At 49.4% G+C, this 18,226-nt stretch overlaps 2 protein-coding genes across 4 annotated transcripts; both read right to left on the bottom strand.

The window, feature by feature from the left end:
* Positions 1–1,579: 1,579 nt before the first annotated feature.
* Positions 1,580–9,165, bottom strand: PSMA4 (proteasome 20S subunit alpha 4). 2 transcript variants are annotated; one of them, XM_071568493.1, is made up of 9 exons: positions 9,020–9,165; positions 8,355–8,484; positions 8,157–8,199; positions 6,311–6,473; positions 4,979–5,056; positions 4,665–4,753; positions 3,698–3,828; positions 3,391–3,514; positions 1,580–1,983 (listed from the first exon to the last, which is right to left on the bottom strand). In XM_071568493.1, the coding sequence occupies exons 2-9, from the start codon at positions 8,355–8,357 to the stop codon at positions 1,829–1,831; spliced, it is 786 nt and encodes a 261-aa protein (XP_071424594.1). In that variant the 5' UTR covers positions 8,358–8,484; positions 9,020–9,165; the 3' UTR covers positions 1,580–1,828. The 2 variants fall into 2 exon arrangements, with proteins under 2 accessions (XP_071424594.1, XP_071424593.1); XM_071568492.1 differs by having other exon boundaries at positions 8,355–8,447; positions 9,020–9,158.
* A 515-nt stretch (positions 9,166–9,680) lies between these two features.
* HYKK (hydroxylysine kinase) lies at positions 9,681–15,478 on the bottom strand. 2 transcript variants are annotated; one of them, XM_071568404.1, is made up of 6 exons: positions 15,230–15,478; positions 15,042–15,121; positions 14,397–14,747; positions 13,488–13,630; positions 10,888–11,071; positions 9,681–10,198 (listed from the first exon to the last, which is right to left on the bottom strand). In XM_071568404.1, exons 3-6 carry the CDS (start codon positions 14,743–14,745, stop codon positions 9,693–9,695), a joined length of 1,182 nt encoding a protein of 393 aa, XP_071424505.1. In that variant the 5' UTR covers positions 14,746–14,747; positions 15,042–15,121; positions 15,230–15,478; the 3' UTR covers positions 9,681–9,692. The 2 variants fall into 2 exon arrangements, with proteins under 2 accessions (XP_071424505.1, XP_071424506.1); XM_071568405.1 differs by having other exon boundaries at positions 15,302–15,478.
* Positions 15,479–18,226: the final 2,748 nt, after the last annotated feature.

Raw genomic sequence — 18,226 nt, 5'->3', positions numbered from 1 at the left:
GATGTATTGCATTCGTGGTATCAAAAAATAGAAAGATTGAGCACTGGATTTCTGCATAAAAAATGGAGCTTGAGGTATTTATACAACCCTGTGTAATGGAGATTCTTACCCATTGCATGTTGTTGTACTCAGGGCTTGGGACAGGAAATACCATTGCTGGGCTATTATTTGGAAGACCTACTGTTGCAGAAGGTGTATATGAGTCAGTCCAACTTTTATTAGCTATAAAATTTGAATATTAACAAAGTGCTGTCTAAGTTCAATACAAAAGACTGAAACAATTGGCCTGCACAGAGACTTAGAGAATGAGCAGGCAAGTCCTGCACCTGGAGAGAACCCACACCAGCCCTGCCCTGTGTGCAGAGGCTGCCACGGGGCAGGGCACCCACACAGGCTGCAGCACAGACACCTGGAAGCAGATCCCTCCCTCAGTTCCCAGCAGTGACTCCTCCAGCAGTGAGCTCAAAAATGGGGTTAGTGGAGATGAAGGGTCATTCCTGGCCATGTTGACAAAGTACATTTTACTCAAGAATGTCTGGGATGGATTAAAAACAACAATACACTGTATGGATTCAGTTTCTTTAAGCAGCCATATTGAGTCTTGTACACATCAGACACCTTTGGGGTAAAATCCCACCCAACCACCCAACCAGGCTGCGAGACTGATACAATCCAGGGTGGGCACAAAGGGGCTGGAGAACCAGTGGCACAGCTGGAAACTCAGCAAGGAAGGCCTCACTTTTAAGCAAGTCACTCGAGCTTTTCACTTGGCTTTTGGAACCTGAAAGGGGGCACATTGATTTTTGTAACTTGTTTTCATTTCCTCTATTTTTCTTTTCAGAAGAGATTTTTGATAATCTGAAAATGACACTTTCTTGCATTCAGTGTAGGGGCAAGCCAGACAAAAATTATTAAAATTTCTAATTCATGCACAAATATTATGATTTCTCTGGTGGTTAACTGGTTGGTTTTTTAGACTGTTGTGCCAAAAAAGGGAACCAAATTCTCCAAAGAAGTATCAGCAAACTAAACATAAAACATCTCGATTTCCTTTCAGAATAAAATGTGAAATAGTCAACATGGCCTAAAATCATGCACTCTTTATTTACCTATTTGTATTCTGACAAGATAGAGTAACATTTTCACATGGCCTTTGTAAAATGTCTTTCTGGCTTGTGTCAATACAGCTCATGTTGTATGGTTTATTTCTTAGAAAACACATGCACTGGTGAAGCCTGTGACAAACTGAGCACATTTGCTACAGGGCATTTTTAAAACACTACTGCTTGCAAGACCATCAGTTTGACAGAACCTGTTAGAGAACAAAACAGGCCAGAACTAAAACTTGGCATGCCAGCACACTTCAATTCTGTATTTGCAAAATGACTTTTCAAACTATGGAGCTCTTTTCACTATCTTAAAAGGAAAACCCACACATACTCACAAAATTCTAATAATACTAACACCACATTTGTTCTTTACCAACTAGCATATACCTTGTTTTAATGGTTTAAAGTGTATAAATTCCTTAAGGCTGTGCATATCCAGGCATTACTGAGGAAATAAAGACACTCATCACTATTCTTCTTAAATTTTATTCCATAATAAAAAATTGAAGATGAAAGAAATAGAACGGTCAAGAATTAAAGCAATTATTGGTCAATGTAAGGGGCAGTAAACTAATTATCTAAATGATGATTAAGGACCTGGTTCATCAAAAGTAATTCTGGGTCCTCCAGGAAGCTGCAGGTTTCTACCAGACAGAAATCCAGATTATCTTTTACTGAAGCAGGTCCTTTATTATCTCGAGAACACTTGGTTTCATACTCTATTTATCCTTCTCTTTTTGTTCTTTTTCCTTCTTTTCACGTTCAGCTTTTGCTTCCTCCTCCTCATGTTGCTTAATCAATTGTTCCACCTCCTTCTGCTTCAGAACCCTGATCACTGTCTTTCCGTTCTCTCTGGTCAGTGTTGCAATTTCCACTGAAACACACGGAACAGACAGTGGGGTTACAGTTTGTCCTTGGGGCAGAGCAACCATCAGAGGGGTGAGGGTTACAGTGACAGGGAGCAGAAGGCTCTTTGCTGCCCTGTCCCAGTCTGGCTGGGGGAGCAGCAGCACAGCAGTGCCCCCAGCACAGCCACTCCAGGGACTCCTCACACACTCACACACACACTCACACACACACGCTCACACACACACACACTCACACTCACACTCACTCACTCACACTCACTCACTCACACACACACACACGCACACACACACAGAGACACTCACACACAGACACACTCACACTCACACACACACACTCACACACACACTCACTCTCACACACACACACACTCACACACACACACACACACACACTCACACTCACTCACTCACTCACACTCACTCACTCACTCACACTCACTCACTCACTCACACACACACACACACACGCACACACACACACAGAGACACTCACACACAGACACACTCACACTCACACACTCACACACACACTCACTCTCACACACACACTCACTCTCTCACACACACTCACTCTCACACACACACGCTCACACACACACACGCTCACACACACACACGCTTACACACACACACGCTCACACACACACGCTCACACACACACGCTCACACACACACGCTCACACACACACTCACAGACACACACACGCACGCTCACACAGACACACGCTCACAGACACACGCACGCTCACAGACACACACACGCTCACACACACACACACGCTCACACAGACACACTCACACACTCACACACACACTCACACACACACTCACGCTCACGCACGCTCACGCACGCACGCTCACGCACGCTCACACGCGCACGCTCACACGCTCACACACACACACGCTCACACACACACGCTCACACACACACGCTCACACACACACGCTCACACGCACACGCTCACACACACACACGCACGCTCACACACACACACGCTCACACACGCACACGCTCACACACGCACACGCTCACACACGCACACGCTCACACACGCACACGCTCACACGCACACGCTCACACGCACACGCTCACACGCACACGCTCACACACACACACGCTCACACACACACACGCTCACACACACACACGCTCACACACACACACACGCTCACACACACACACGCTCACACACACACACGCTCACACACACACACACGCTCACACACACACACGCTCACACACACACACGCTCACACACACACACGCTCACACACACACACGCTCACACACACGCGCTCACACACGCTCACACATCATTCTGTGACTGCTCCATGTTGTGCATGACCAGCGATCCCACAATGCACAGCCAGAGCACGAGCATTCACATGTTTCCCTTCAGAACGCAGCTCACCTTTCTCTGCAGAGAGCTTGCTGACATCCATGGTTTTGTTCAGAACCTTGATGGCCAAGGCCAGGGCAGTCTTTAAGGTCATCTCTCCCTCTTTGTAGTCCTGCTTTAGCATTGACACAGCTGCCTGTAAATGTCACAGAAATTAAAATGGCATCTTTGGGCAGTCAACCAACAGTCGGGGGGTTTGCCATATAATATCAATACATGAGTAACAACAGCATTTCTACAATTACCTGTAAATCTGTTCTCTACAGTACAATTTACACTTTTTTCCTTGTTTTTTGAGGAGAAAAACCCCAGAACTCACAGCACTGTTGTTCCCAATGCACGTGGCTTTCCAGCCTCCATAATTTCCACTGGGATCACTCTGATACAGCTGAAATCCATAATGCTTATCCCAGCCAATATAGAGCAATGAAACACCAAAAGGACGTTTTCCTGTTGAAAAGAAGGCTATTAGCAATCTAAATTTAGTGACGAGATTGGTCATGAGTGACAATTCTTTCCTTTGATTTCTTTTTCCTAATCTATTCCTGTGAACTGGGATTTAACAGACAGTCCTGCACTTCTGTTCCTGGAGATAAGCATTCCAGCATTTCTTCCTAAGTCATGGGGTGGGAGGCAGCAGAGGTTTATTCCATTTAACCCTAAGAGCAACTAATCTGTGTCTCCACAAATTGTAATTTATCATCTCAGGACTTTAAGTCAAAATTTAGTATTTAAAGCACGTAGCTTAGCTAGTAAAGCATTTAACAGCATCAAAAGCCAAGTACATAAACATTCTTTCATAGTACCTCTATGTAAAACAGAAAACCATCAGTTCACACACAAAGGAACAATGTAACATCATTTTCTAACATGTTGATCGATCCACAGAAATGGTATTTTTGAAGTGTTATGATACTGACACCCCTACGTACAGCCTTGGGTTTGATTCATTATTATGCTGGATGGGCCCCAAATGCTGAAAGGCTGCCTATCAAACAATCCTCTGCTGGTCTGCTGAAAGCATTCATTAAATGCAAGAGCATTCAAAGCATTCTGTGCAATGGGCTGGCATCTCAGCCATCCATTTCCTGATCAAAACAAAGCAGCACCTTCAGCAGCGGAGCAGTAGCCAGGACTGCCCACTCCCCTCTTAAATCAGGCTATTGCTTTTCTCAGTGTAACTTGTTCAGAAAAAAAAATCAGTAGAACTGTCCAGAGATTCATACTATGTGAGAGATTCGTTCCATAAACATTTAATAACACAATGACTCATCACACCTCATTACCTCCAAACTGTGTATAGGCCTGCTTGATATCACACAGTGCTGTTACCAGTTGTTCACAAGGAATGGGCTCTTGATACTGTAACAAATACCTAATAGCAAAGAGGGAAAAAACAGTTTTAAAAACTTGTTTTGCTGGCAGTATTCTGTACCACGTTTAAGAGGAAACAAGTTCCCAAGTTAGAGCCTCTTTGATGTAGCTGTTTTATGTCAATCTACTTCTGATCTGCTAAACACATTCATTTTGATGCAATACCCAGAGAACTGACTGTGACAGGGCAGGCAAGTCAAACCCTGTTACCCCTCAGGAGACTCACCTCTGTGCTATCAGTCTCAGCTCGTTTGTTAGGACATTGGCATCTGAAGTTATTCCTGCCACACTGCAGGCCATGTCCCTGCAAGGGAAGCACAAACCTGCTGAATTCCAAACAACAGTCCCACCTTCACCCCGGGGTCCAAGCAGGACACCTCCTGTCAGGCTTTTCTGATCACAACTATATAGCTGCCATATAAAACAGCCTTATCAACTCCCACCTTTGGAGTACACCAGAATATTAATCACCATCTCCTGAGAGCAGAGGTGGACAGCAAATGGGAGTGAGTCAGTGTGTAACTTACACACATAGTTCTGAGAAGAGGGCCATGCCAAAGGTCCTGGGTGGTTTCACAAGAGCCACGGGGCACAAGCAGGTGCCTCTCAGGAGGCCCCCTGACATGGCACATCACAGCACAAAAGGGGCCACACAGATGTGACAGGCCTTTAGTGTGAGTGTCTGGCTGACACATGGCATCTGGGTAACTCAAACTCAGTGATCTTGATAAGAGCATAAGAAAAAAAAGCACTTCACATCCTTGATTGTTTTGTTAGCTCTTAATTTAGGATCTCTTCAGCCCAATCTGATGTTGCTACAAAGCTTTTGTTACCCAAAAAGGATTTGTGAAATTAGGAATTTCCCAGAGGATGGAAGGGCTCTTCTCTAGGGACCACTGCAGTGCACTGTTAGGCTGCCCCCTCGAAAAGGCAGTGCTGCCTTCATCAACACCAAAGGGGAAACTGGCAGGATGAAAAACTATTTGCACCATCCAGAAAGGATGCTCTGCCTTCCTTACAGACAAGAAAGCATAATCCATAATACTCTCTCCTCTGACATCACAAATTTAACTTCCAGAGAGCTAAAATAAAAGTTGTATAGAGGGATGTATCATCTTTGCTGCAATTGTGGCAAAGAAGCCTAAGGCACCCAATTATCTTGTTCTCTTTGAGTCACCAAAGAAAAACAAAGAAGAGGATACTGAGCTGAAATAGCATGTGATGCTTCTGTGCATTCCTCACTCTGCCCCCCAATGGTACTTTGTAAAACACAATTCCCAATTTTCTGAACTGCTGCAATACCATTTCCTCACATGGCACAGCACCAACAAACAGGCTATTCCACCTAGAAAATTCTCCTAGAGATAAAAAAAACCAAGCCAGCAATACTTCTACTTTAGAAGGAGAACTACTGAAGTGAGCAAGGACAAAACAGACATACCTGTCTAAAACAAAAAGATGGTTAACACTACAAATGAAATAACCCGAGGTTATGTGCTCATGGCTGTTTTGTTACTGACATCACCACTGGACGTTTGATCATCACTCCTCAACTCACTCGTTCAGCTTGTATATCTTCTCTGAGAAGAACACCTCGTCGAGCAGCTTGTGGATATTGCGCCTCTCGGCCGCCAGCAGGACCCCGTCGTTGGCCAGGATGCCCAGGCAGGTGCCCGCGTGCCCGATGGCCTCCATGGCGTACTCCACCTGGTACAGGCGGCCTGGAGCGGAGTTACACCCACAGCGTCACAGGGGGAGAGCGGGGAGGGAGGGAGAGCGGGGAGGGAGGGAGAGAGAGCGGGGAGGGAGGGAGAGAGCGGGGAGGGAGGGAGGGAGGGAGGGAGGGAGAGAGCGGGGAGGGAGGGAGAGAGAGCGGGGAGGGAGGGAGAGAGCGGGGAGGGAGGGAGGGAGGGAGGGAGGGAGAGAGCGGGGAGGGAGGGAGAGAGAGCGGGGAGGGAGGGAGAGAGCGGGGAGGGAGGGAGAGAGAGCGGGGAGGGAGGGAGAGAGCGGGGAGGGAGGGAGGGAGGGAGGGAGAGAGCGGGGAGGGAGGGAGAGAGGGAGGGAGAGAGCGGGGAGGGAGGGAGGGAGAGAGCGGGGAGGGAGGGAGAGAGAGAGCGGGGAGGGAGGGAGAGAGGGAGGGAGAGAGCGGGGAGGGAGGGAGGGAGGGAGAGCGCGGGGGGGAGGGGGGGAGGGAGGGAGGGAGAGCGCGGGGGGAGGGAGGGAGGGAGAGCGGGGAGGGAGGGAGGGAGGGAGAGCGGGGAGGGAGGGAGGGAGGGAGAGCGGGGAGGGAGGGAGGGAGGGAGAGCGGGGAGGGAGGGAGGGAGGGAGAGCGGGGAGGGAGGGAGAGAGAGAGCGGGGAGGGAGGGAGAGAGAGAGCGGGGAGGGAGGGAGAGAGAGAGCGGGGAGGGGGAGAGAGCGGGGAGAACACCAGGCATGCAGGGGGACTGGAACCTGCAGGAATCTGACAGCTGCTCTGTGGGGTGACAGTGTGTTTCGGGATCCCCTGATGTCTGAGGGAACTGAACTCCCCAGGATCAGATCTCTCATCAGAGCGTATCTGAGAGAAAAGCACTTTGGAGTGTGCCCTTAGGGAGCCACCTGTGGAATGTGGGATACCTTGGAGCCAGTAGGATGTTTCCAGCTGAACTAACTAACCAATAGTGTGATGACACACTATATACAAGAGTAGATAAAAAATGAAGCTGTAGCTAAAAATAAAGCTCCTTGTTCAAGCCTTCTGATGCTGCTGTGCCTGAACCTTTTCTTAACCACCATAACTGACCCCTTTTACCCCCTTTACAGTGCTCAACCTACTTGTATTTCTTCAGTCTATTACCAGGTGATAGTAAATTAATAGGCTGTAAAGGAGGCAAGAGTCAAAGAAGGAAAGCCAAAATATGGGGAAAATACCCTTTCTTTAAACAAAATCTAGAGAAGTCTCTGCTGTCACAGAATGAGCCAAAATAGATTTTCAAAATCCAAAGAAAATATTTGATACTGAACTTTTTGAGTCCATCCATCCAACAGGAAAAGATGGTGTGTACATATTTGTTTCAGCATGTGCAGGAATAACAAGGAGAGGCAGGACCAGGATATAACCAGCAGGATATTGTCCAGTCTTAGGGGACAGTGACAAAATCCAATCATATCAAATAAGAGCCATGACAGGTGATATCACTTAGTAATAAGGGAAGGTCTCATTATTGCTTCTATTAGAATGAATTTGGAAGTGTCCACTTCAGACCCCTGGTGTCTTTACAGAACTGGGTGCTACTTCTAGTGGGTAGATTTGATTTCTGTAACTCACACACAGGTGGAACCACATCATGAACAACTAAGTTTCATGCAAGTAAGGATGGATAGACCACTAAGAGTTTACTCGAAAGTGTGAGGATAAAAAATACCTTCAGGAGAAAATATGGTGGTTCTGGAGTCGTATCTTCGCGACTGTAAAAAGCAACAGCTCGGTAAGTATCGGCAGTCTCTGGTCACCATCCCTTTAACAGACCCAACCCCGGTGTGCCGGGGCTGCTCTGACTGCCCGCCCGGGACTCGGCAGCGCCGAGCCCAGCAAGCCCCGGGGCAGAGGGTCGGTCACTCACCATCGTGCCGGGGACGCGGCGGGTCTGCCGGTGAACGGGAACCGGGAACGGGCACTGGGCCTGCCGGGGGTGAACGGGGATCCGGCACCGAGCCTGCCAGGGAACACAGGGGATGTGAGCCGGGACGGGCCTGCCGGGGAACACAGGGGATGTGAGCCGGGACGGGCCTGCCGGGGGATGTGAACAGGGAACCGGGACCGGGCCTGCCGGGGAACACAGGGGATGTGAGCCGGGACGGGCCCCGGGCCCGCACGGTAACACCGCACACGAGAGAAGGGACAGGGCCCGCACGGTAACACCGCACACGTGAGAAGGGACAGGGCCCGCACGGTAACACCGCACACGTGAGAAGGGACAGGGCCCGCACGGTAACACCGCACACGAGAGAAGGGACAGGGCCCGCACGGTAACACCGCACACGAGAGAAGGGACAGGGCCCGCACGGTAACACCGCACACGAGAGAAGGGACAGGGCCCGCACGGTAACACCGCACACGAGAGAAGGGACAGGGCCCGCACGGTAACACCGCACACGTGAACCGGCCCGGCCCCAGGAGGAGCTGCCGCCGCCCGGCGCCGGCCCGCACTGCACAGTCATGCTCGGCACGGCCGAACGCCGCGGCCCCGCCGCCCCCGCAGCCCGCCCGCCGCCCGGCCCCACTCACGGCGGCCCGCGGAGAAGCGCCGGGCAGGGCCGGGCCGGGCCGGGCCCGCGGCACGAACCGAACCGAACCGAACGGTGAGGGATGAACTGGCCCTCAACCCACACCGGGAATGGCGGCCGCGCCTGCGCAGTGCCGGGGGCGGGGCAGGCGCAATTCCCGCCCCCAGGGTCACGTGTGCGGAACCGGGTCACGTGACGGGGGGAACGGCCACACCTGTGAGGGGGGAACGGCCACACCTGTGAGGGTGGAGGAGAGGAATGGCCACACCTGTGAGGGGGAACGGCCACACCTGTGAGGGTGGAGGAGAGGAATGGCCACACCTGTGAGGGGGGAACGGCCACACCTGTGAGGGGGAATGGCCACACCTGTGAGGGGGAATGGCCACACCTGTGAGGGGGGAGGGGAGGAACGGCCACACCTGTGAGGGGGGAGGGGAGGAACGGCCACACCTGTGAGGGGGGAACGGCCACACCTGTGAGGGGGGAGGGGAGGAATGGCCACACCTGTGAGGGGGGAACGGCCACACCTGTGAGGGGGGAACAGCCACACCTGTGAGGGGGGAGGGGAATGGCCACATGGGAGACCAATCCCTGTTCCCACCCTGTCCAGCCCAGGTAGTGCCGCTGTCGTTGGCTTTACTCAGTCCCTCAATGCCTTTATTCAGTCAGTGCCTTTATTCTCTGCCTTTATTCCCCTCCTGCCCCTGCCCCTCAGCAGCCCCCGGGGCCGGGCCGTGCTCTGTGTACGCCTGGGCAGTCTCAAACCATTTCTCCTCCACGGCCTGCTGGCCCAGCTCCCACATGGTCAGCAGGTGTTTCCAGCCGCTCTTGGCCGTGACCAGGAGGTACTCGGTGTTGTCCGGGTACAGCCGCGCCGTGTGGGCGGCGATGACGAGGGACTGGGCGAACCTGCCGCTGACCAGCAGGAACAGCGCCGCCCTCTCCTCGGCCCCCAGCGGCACCACGCTCTCGAACCCCGCCAGCACGTGCCCCCCGGCGCCCAGCGGGTCCCGGCTCTCCACCATCATGTACATGATGGCGATGGCCACCTCGAACACGTAGTACCCGCAGCTCATGTCGCTGAAGTCCAGGATGCCAGACACTCTGTACTCGGGGCTCTCCAGGGACCCAGAATGTTCCACCAGGATGTTGTGGTCATTAAGATCTCCGTGATTGATACCTGAACGCAGGAGAAATAGAAACAGTGTTTAAGAATTACTGAAAAGCAGGATTCAATGTTTGTTCCCCCCTCATTTCTCAGTGAAACAGCTTTGGGAAGATGCATAAGGGCTCAGAAACCAACACAACTACAAAACCACACCAGTCCACTGCAGCATCAAGTGCTGCCTTTCACCCCTTTATTGCCCTCAGGAACCTCCACTGTGCTGGCAGTGGCCAGACAGCAGCACATGGAGGGTTTCCAGTTCTGACTCCTGTCTCCTGCTGCCTGTGATGAGCTACATGTTTTCCAAACACACAACAGCAGTTTCCAGCTACAAAACTGTTGCATTGTCATCAACATCAATGTGAGCTGAGTTCCAAAAGTATGATGAGTACTTATTTGGGACTTTATGAAAGGAAGCAGTGTACTCTGTACATACTTAGTATGCTGATGCAACAATATGAAAGTCATTACCTTAAAGCAAACTCCTCAGAAAAACTGAGGAACTGCCCCTGATCCTGGACAGCACATTCCTCTGGGATAACTCTGTGCTGTGCCCATTCAGCACAGTATTTGCCCGTGTCTACGCTAGGGAAAAATTTGATTCACTTTTTTGCCGGTTTTTTGCCTTCTCCACAGACCCAAACTTCTGTAAGAATTTTCTGTGTCTCATTTCAACATAATTAAAATGAGAATAAAATACTCACAGGCTTGAAAACCGCTTAGCTTGGGTATCACTTTCCTTTTAAACTGCTCAATGACTTGTTCCACAACTGCACGGTGTTTGTTCTGGCCCAAGGCATAAATGTACTGCTCTAGAAGAGGAACATTTGCCAGGTTCCAAATGAACTGGCCTCGATGCAGACTTTTTACTGATGGATGATGGAATTTCTTTGGAAAAAGCATACAATAAAATAGGCCATAAGTAAAAATGCTGGGTTTATGATTAAAGGGCTCCATTCAAAGCCCATGTGAACTTTACCAGTTTTCTAATGAGACTCACTGAAAAGCACCATGACTTGGCCTATTGCTTTGTATCAAGTGAAAGAATGATTAAAGCGAGTACCTTAATATCTGCATACAACCTAAATGTTGGTTTTGCCCATGTTTTAGGGACAAAGGTTATCTCAAGTCATTTGTCACCTAAATAATCTAAAATTGACTGTCCATAGCATGATGTGGTGACTTCGAGGCCCTGTCAAGGCAGATCCCACGCTGGCAGAGCCAAGGGTGCACAGCTGGCACTGCAGAAAGATGTCACAGCAGGAGACCCAAAACCTGCCAGCGTGCTGGGAACAGGCACGCTCTGTGTTCAAAGGTGGCAGCTTCTGGGGACAGGCCTTAGAGCAGCTGGTGTGTGCAAAACCCTGGGGACAGAAGGGCTTCAGGGAGGCACCAACCATGGCTTTATTCTTGTGAAAACTCACCTTTGTACAACCAGGCCTCACTATTTTAAACAAGCAAGGTCCTCCTTAACTTCTCTTTCACCAGCAAGTGGAAAAGGTGGTTTGGACAGTGACAATCAGAGAGGAAAAGCAGCTCTCCCAGTGCACACCCCACATTTATCTTGCACTCCTCAGATGCTTATCAGGGTGGTCTCGGGGTCAGATGTGATCCATGCATAGGGAAAATAAAAAAAACTTTCCATGAGAGTAGCTGGCTTCCTCAAAAAAAAATCAAAAATCTATGCTTGCAATGAAGGCTCTTCAGGATCACTAACTGATAGTCACACTGGACCATGTATGAACAACCAGGTCGAGCCTGGACCAAACTCACAATACAGGATCTCTAATACTGTATAAAGCCCACACCGGTAGGAATGAAGCCACCCGGTGAGCAGCCACTGCCATCATCCCAGCACACATCAGGTGTTCCAGCAGATATTCCACACAAATGCAGTACCAGGTGTGTGGAGCCCTCATGAGCCATGAGCCCTCATTGCTGTAAAGCCATAGAAGGTCAGCCATAAACTCATTTCCAGAGGAGGGGGTGGAATAGCAGCTGCTGCACAGAACAAAGCTTGGCACAGTGCTGTGCTCTCAGGGGGACTAAGTAAATTAACTGGGTAGAAAAGAGAGGCTGCATTTTCTGGTCTGTCATCAGAAGACTCAATACCTTCATACCTCAGGTATTACTTTTAGTGTCAACAGTATTTTGAAGTTTTGAAAAGAATGATTGTAATTTGCTCTTTTAAATGGTGACCCTTGGTAGATGGCAATCCATATGTTAAAGGCATGAAAAGTCTTTTTCATCAGAATCTGCTGTCTCATCAACTACTTCCTCCTTGGCAGGATCAGTCACGGACATATTTGAGACTATCTTGTCTATATAAATTGTTTTAATTGCATTACAAGAGCATGCCCAGTGTGCCAGAAGGCAACAGTAAGTTATCTTTCCCAACTGAAGAATGATCTTATAATTTAAGAATGTGGTTAGCAAAGCTAGCAATTCACATTTCATAATTTTCTGAAGCTGGTAGTCAGAACATAAGAAGAAGAGGTTAATGAAAGGCAATAAATAATGCAAGAGTTCTTTTATGTATCAAACTTAAGCACTGTCTGATTTATCAGCTTTATTATCCTGTATAATTACAGAGTAAGAAGGAACTTACTTTGCATTCAGATTGTGTGGCAGCAGTGCAAATGAGAAGTGTCACAGCTGTCTGTTCACTGACACAGCTGGCATTGTGAGAAGGAACCAGCTGCTGCCAGTGTTTAATGGTCACTGGGCTAATGACCAGGAGAAAGTCACTAAGTCCAAAGGAATTCAAAGTAACAGATCAGCCAGCTGTGAACTGCACAAAACTCCTTTAAAACAAGCTTGGCATGCTCTTAATTTGAGAAACTTAGGGTTCCTTCTCCTTATTTGCCAACACCGAACAGGTGAGCTTTGCATAAGTAAAAAGAAATCCTTATCTCCCTGTACATGGTACGAAAACGCATTGCAGGAGTATCCCCAGTACCGTGTCCCTGGTCAGCCTGGAGGGTGACACCTGAGGCACCTGAGACACCTGAGGCACCTGAGGCACCTGAGGCACCTGAGACATCTGAGGCACCTGAGACATCTGAGGCACCTGAGGCACCTGAGACACCTGAGGCACCTGAGACACCTGAGGCACCTGAGACACCTGAGACACCTGAGACATCTGAGGCACCTGAGACACCTGAGACACCTGAGGCACGAGCCAAACTCCCATCTGCAGCCACCAGCCTGCACTTTGAAGACCAGGAGGGCAGGCACCAGGCACCAGAACAAATCCAGAGGAGACATTCATGAGGAAAGAGTGTGAGGCTGCAGCAGAACCCACCTCTGTGAGCGCTTTGTCCAGGCTGGCAGCGAGTTTCCCAATCTCATACAGGATCTGGGCATTGGTGGCAATTTTTGCTACTGGTGTTCCTGGCAGGTAGCTCAGCAGTCTGACTGTGTACTTCTGGTTCCCAGGGCCAGTATCTGCCAAGCAAGGACAGGTGCTCTCAGTCACTTCCACATGTGCTGCTAAGTATTAGTTAATGCAAGAGGCAAACAAGGTTTATCCCAGCGTAGAAGTCATCAGATGCAGCTGATAAAACAGATTTCATGCAAAGATTTGATTTATCAGGAATGCTGTACAATGATGTGTAAACCTTAACACACTTGCAATCTCTGCTGGACTCCCAGTCCTTGTGCTTGGGACCAGCTCTGCAAACAGCAGGTTCCTCCCATGCCCACACACACCCACTGATGGTTTTGCAGCAGAACAGGAGGCCTCAGGAATCCTAGATTTTGTATGAAGGTTACAGTGACAGTAAAAGCTAAATGGCAACACAATTTTTCTTCCAAGCACTGTCAAAGCAATTTGTTCTGGCTTCATAGATGGGCTAGAACTGCACTTTACACCATTCTATAGGCAAATCATTTAGAGCATCACTTAGTCAATGAGCGTTTTTTTTCCTTTTCTTGTGCATGGATGTGTCAGATAAATGTTTTCTCAAATTCACAACATTGAAGTGATTTCCTAAGTATTTTCATAGTTGAGTATTACTCTCTTTGAGTTGCTTTCTTTCTGGTGTTTCAAGTTGGGACTATTATGGCTGGAATAGCTGTCACCTGACACAATATCCCTAATATTTAAACATAAGCCCAGAGTTGCCCTTTAGTACATACACAGTGAGCCATATCCAAGATACTGCTGAGCTCAGGGGAGAGTGGGGTAGGAAAGGTGCTCACAGTTGCTCACCTCCTGACTCCAGAGACATTATGTTCCCATCTTTGGTGAGGTGTGGAGTAGCTGAGGGAAAGCCTTCAGCACTGAGGAAGATCATGGCCTGGGTCTGCGCTTGGATGAGCTCAGGCTCCCGACTGTCCTGCGAGTTGGTGATCTTGAGCACATACTCCTGAGCCCCTTCAGTGCCTTCCCCGTTCCTCAGGACACACACGTGGAAGTTCTGGTCGTCATAGCTGGGCAGTGGCCTGAGCCAGGACACCTTTAATCCAAACACCCTGTCAACCAGCTCAGCTGCTGCTTTCTCACTGAAGGCTGGTTTGGTCAGGGTCTGGGGTTGATGGTCATTTCCAGTAGACGTCATCTCTAGGGGAAAAGGAGAAGCTGGATTATGTGATCTGGACTTTGCCATCAGAAGCAGTAATTCCTGCAACAAAATGCATTCAACTACTGGAGAAAAGTTGCCTACATTTTATTAAATAAGCAAAGAAAACACACCAAGCCAGCCCAGGTTTCCTACATCACGTGTTATCAACTACTCAGGCTGTACCAGCCAAAGAGACTCCTCGAGTGATGCACTCGATCTGCTCAGAACCAGCAGAAGTGAAAAGCTGATTAATGAGGAGTACTTTAATTAGCTATTTCTGGTAGCAGACTAACCTGGTATTGTTGATAGGCAGGAATGATTTCCTAAGGAACAGAGTTGCTGAATCCCTGACCAGGAAGTTCTCAATTCACGTCTGCAAAGCACAAGAAATATTTTAGCAGATCTCAGCGTTAAAGCAGATTAAATCTTTCAGCCTGGTCGCAGCCTTCCCAATCCCTGCGTTAAGAAAGGCAGCACGAACCCACAGCCGCGGGAATGCCGAGCCTCGGCCGCCCCGGCCCCGCAACCCTTGGACCCTGCGGGGCCGAACAACCTTCGCCCGGTGCGAGGCCGGGGCGGGACCGGGAGCGGAGCGGGAGCTGGAGTGGTCGGACCGGGAGCCTCCGGGAGCAGACCGGGAGCTGCCCGGAACAGCACGGGGAGCCCCAGCCCCGGGGCAGCCCCTCCGCGCCGCCCCTTCCCTTCCCTTCCGCCGCCGCGCAGCGGTCGATGCTCCTCCGGGTTTGCTGCACGACAGGGAATGCGCGACAGGAACACGACAGTGCTCCCAGAGCCATGGGAGAGAGGGGATGTGCGTGTGGCTATTGCGGTTAAATCCTTATATCAGCACGGCAGATCGAAATCTCCCCAGTGCTCAGAACGAAGACCACGTCTTGATTCAGGAACCCCTCAAGAAAACGGATTTTATCCCTTCTCCATAAAATCATATCGTCTTTACTAATTTTTAATCAGGCCGGTACTAACTTTGTATTTATATTAATTTTTGATTTTGGCTCATACCTTAATCTGTCAGTGATCTTACCCCTACAGAGCTTTAGACAAAGGAATTTAACCCTGTAAGATGAACTTGAAGAAATAACCCAAAACCTTGTTTAGATTAAAGGCTAAACTGTAAGAAATAAATCAGTAAACCTGTCTAGGTTGAGGCCTGAAGCTGTAACATTGTTTAGTTAGAAGGAAATACAGAGCTGCAGAGACAAGAACAGCCCATCTGATCTGTTAAAAGTCACCCAAAATATCCTGCTTAACTCTGGGGAGGGGATTTCAGTTGTAACTCAGGATACGAACCTGGAAACACAAAGGTCTTGTTGAACGTGTCTTTGGTGGAATTATCCTCCGTGTTCTCAGGGCTAAATAAAAGGGAGGATTTTGTTCTATTCTGTTGGATTTGATTGTTTCTTAACTCAATCTCTATATAAATAACAAATCTGAGGCATCTTGCTCAGGATGTCCTTTAGACTGTACCCGAGTTCGGACTTAGAACAAATGTCCTGCCCTAGAGAATTTTTCACTTAATGACAGACCTCAAGATGGTAACATAACAGAACTGTGATACAATTTCTCTATTAAAAATAGGTCACAGCATTGGTAACATTTTATGCACAATTTTCATCAGTCGAACTTAAGGTGTATCATACAACACTTACTGAACTTAAAACTTACACTGTTCTGTTGGCTTTAAGAAGCAGACATTGATTTGCAGTTGCTTAAATATGATTAATATACATGGTTTCATGTTCTTGGGTGTAAAATGTATAAATATCAACACTATCCCAAGGCTTTGTGGTCTGGGACAAGGAGGAAGAGGGAAGAAAGGAGAGAAAACATTTAGAAAAATTGTAGCAGATTCTTCCCCCAGATGCAAATGGGAAAAAAAGTTAAATTCATCTAACACACCGAGCCACTTCTCAGCAAGGCCCATGTCCTCCTCTGCTCTGAGATACTGGAGAGGTCAAACTGAACAAGCTTTGGGGTGTGGGCACAGCGATTCTGCCGGTGCCACCCCTGCCACTACCAGAGGGCCCACCCAGAGCTCAGGGGATCCCAGCGGGGTGCCCAGAGTGCAGTGTCTGCCCCTCGTGCTGGGCTGTTGGACGGCGCTTTACAACTGCCCTGCTGCGCAAGGGGCAGGGACCGGGCACGTCCCGTGGGGTGGGGGGAGGGTCCCACCCGGGTCCCACCCTGAGCCCCACACCCACCCCGGGGGGCAGAGCAAGGGGAGCAGCAGCTGCACAGCCCACAGACCCACCGAGCTGGGCACTGTTAGAGCTGGACCTGCTGCTGCAACACCAGCAGGAGCCTCCAGCTCAGCACTAGCTGAGCACCGCTGTGCCAGGCACAGCTCAGCACCAGCTCAGCACCCCTGTGCCAGGCACAGCTCAGCACCAGCTCAGCACCCCTGTGCCAGGCACAGCTCAGCACCAGCTCAGCACCCCTGTGCCAGGCACAGCTCAGCACTCCTGTGCCCAGGCACAGCTCAGCACCCCTGTGCCCAGGCACAGCTCAGCACCAGCTCAGCACCCCTGTGCCAGGCACAGCTCAGCACCCCTGTGCCCAGGCACAGCTCAGCACCCCTGTGCCAGGCACAGCTCAGCACTCCTGTGCCCAGGCACAGCTCAGCACCAGCTCAGCACCCCTGTGCCAGGCACAGCTCAGCACCCCTGTGCCCAGGCACAGCACAGAGCCTCCCTCTCTCTCAGGGACTGTAAGACACAGGAGTGCAGCAGAATTAAAGTCGCTGCTGTGGTCATGAAACCCATCACGTCCCCAACAAGAGCTGAATGCTTTACTGGTGACCATGTGCAGACAAGTCACAGCCCTTGAAGTTGTGCTTAACTTCACTTAACCAGTTTGCCTTGCCAGGGCTTGGATTCCTGTCCCCTGAAGCACGGAGGGAGGACAGGAGGGGTGTTCCCTTCAAGCTGCAGCAGCTACACAAGTTTTAAAGAGGCTTGGAGTTGCAGTTTTATCATCTGCAAGAGGAATCACTTTGTGCCAGCACTAAATTCCCATTTTCTCCCTAATAATGTACATTTTCTTGAACTAAATCAAGAATCTACACCTCAGAGCTGGGATAAAATAGCATGAAACACTTGTACAAAGAGTAAGATCTGCTCAGTCACTCTGGATAAAATCCATGGAAGTGTAGCACAGAACAGGAACTGAGTCAGCATTCAGTTGAATACTATAATCAAACCCACATCAATCTATCCCCCTTACCAGTGGTAGGAGTCATTGGAGTGGTTTTCACCTCACCTAAAGGAAAACCACATCAAACTAGTGAAATACAAAAGCAAATCTGAACTTCAAACTTTAGTGAACTTTGTCTAATAAAACAGAAAAAGATAAATGGAAGTTATTTCAGTGAAGTCCAATTAGTTTGGCCTTTGAACTGTCAAAAAAATAATACATTGTAATTATATAATTATGTGAGAGGTTTTGAGTGTTTTGTTTGGGT

The sequence above is a fragment of the Pithys albifrons genome, chromosome 13 (assembly GCF_047495875.1).
Source record: "Pithys albifrons albifrons isolate INPA30051 chromosome 13, PitAlb_v1, whole genome shotgun sequence".
Lineage (NCBI taxonomy): Eukaryota > Metazoa > Chordata > Aves > Passeriformes > Thamnophilidae > Pithys > Pithys albifrons.
This window is presented reverse-complemented; position numbering and strand designations above follow the sequence as displayed.

What these genes read in the sequence shown, in the direction of transcription:
- HYKK (XM_071568404.1), bottom strand. Translation starts at nt 14,745, where the DNA reads ATGACGTCTACTGGAAATGACCATCAACCCCAGACCCTGACCAAACCA. An exon ending in AATGTCTCTGGAGTCAGGAG is followed by an intron (nt 13,631 to 14,396) that starts GTGAGCAACTGT and finishes CTTGCTTGGCAG; the next exon opens with ATACTGGCCCTGGGAACCAG. An exon ending in GCTAAGCGGTTTTCAAGCCT is followed by an intron (nt 10,199 to 10,887) that starts GTGAGTATTTTA and finishes TCCTGCGTTCAG; the next exon opens with GTATCAATCACGGAGATCTT.
- PSMA4 (XM_071568493.1), bottom strand. An exon ending in CACCATATTTTCTCCTGAAG is followed by an intron (nt 6,474 to 8,156) that starts GTATTTTTTATC and finishes ACTCCGCTCCAG; the next exon opens with GCCGCCTGTACCAGGTGGAG. An exon ending in GGCCTATACACAGTTTGGAG is followed by an intron (nt 3,829 to 4,664) that starts GTAATGAGGTGT and finishes TCTTTTCAACAG; the next exon opens with GAAAACGTCCTTTTGGTGTT.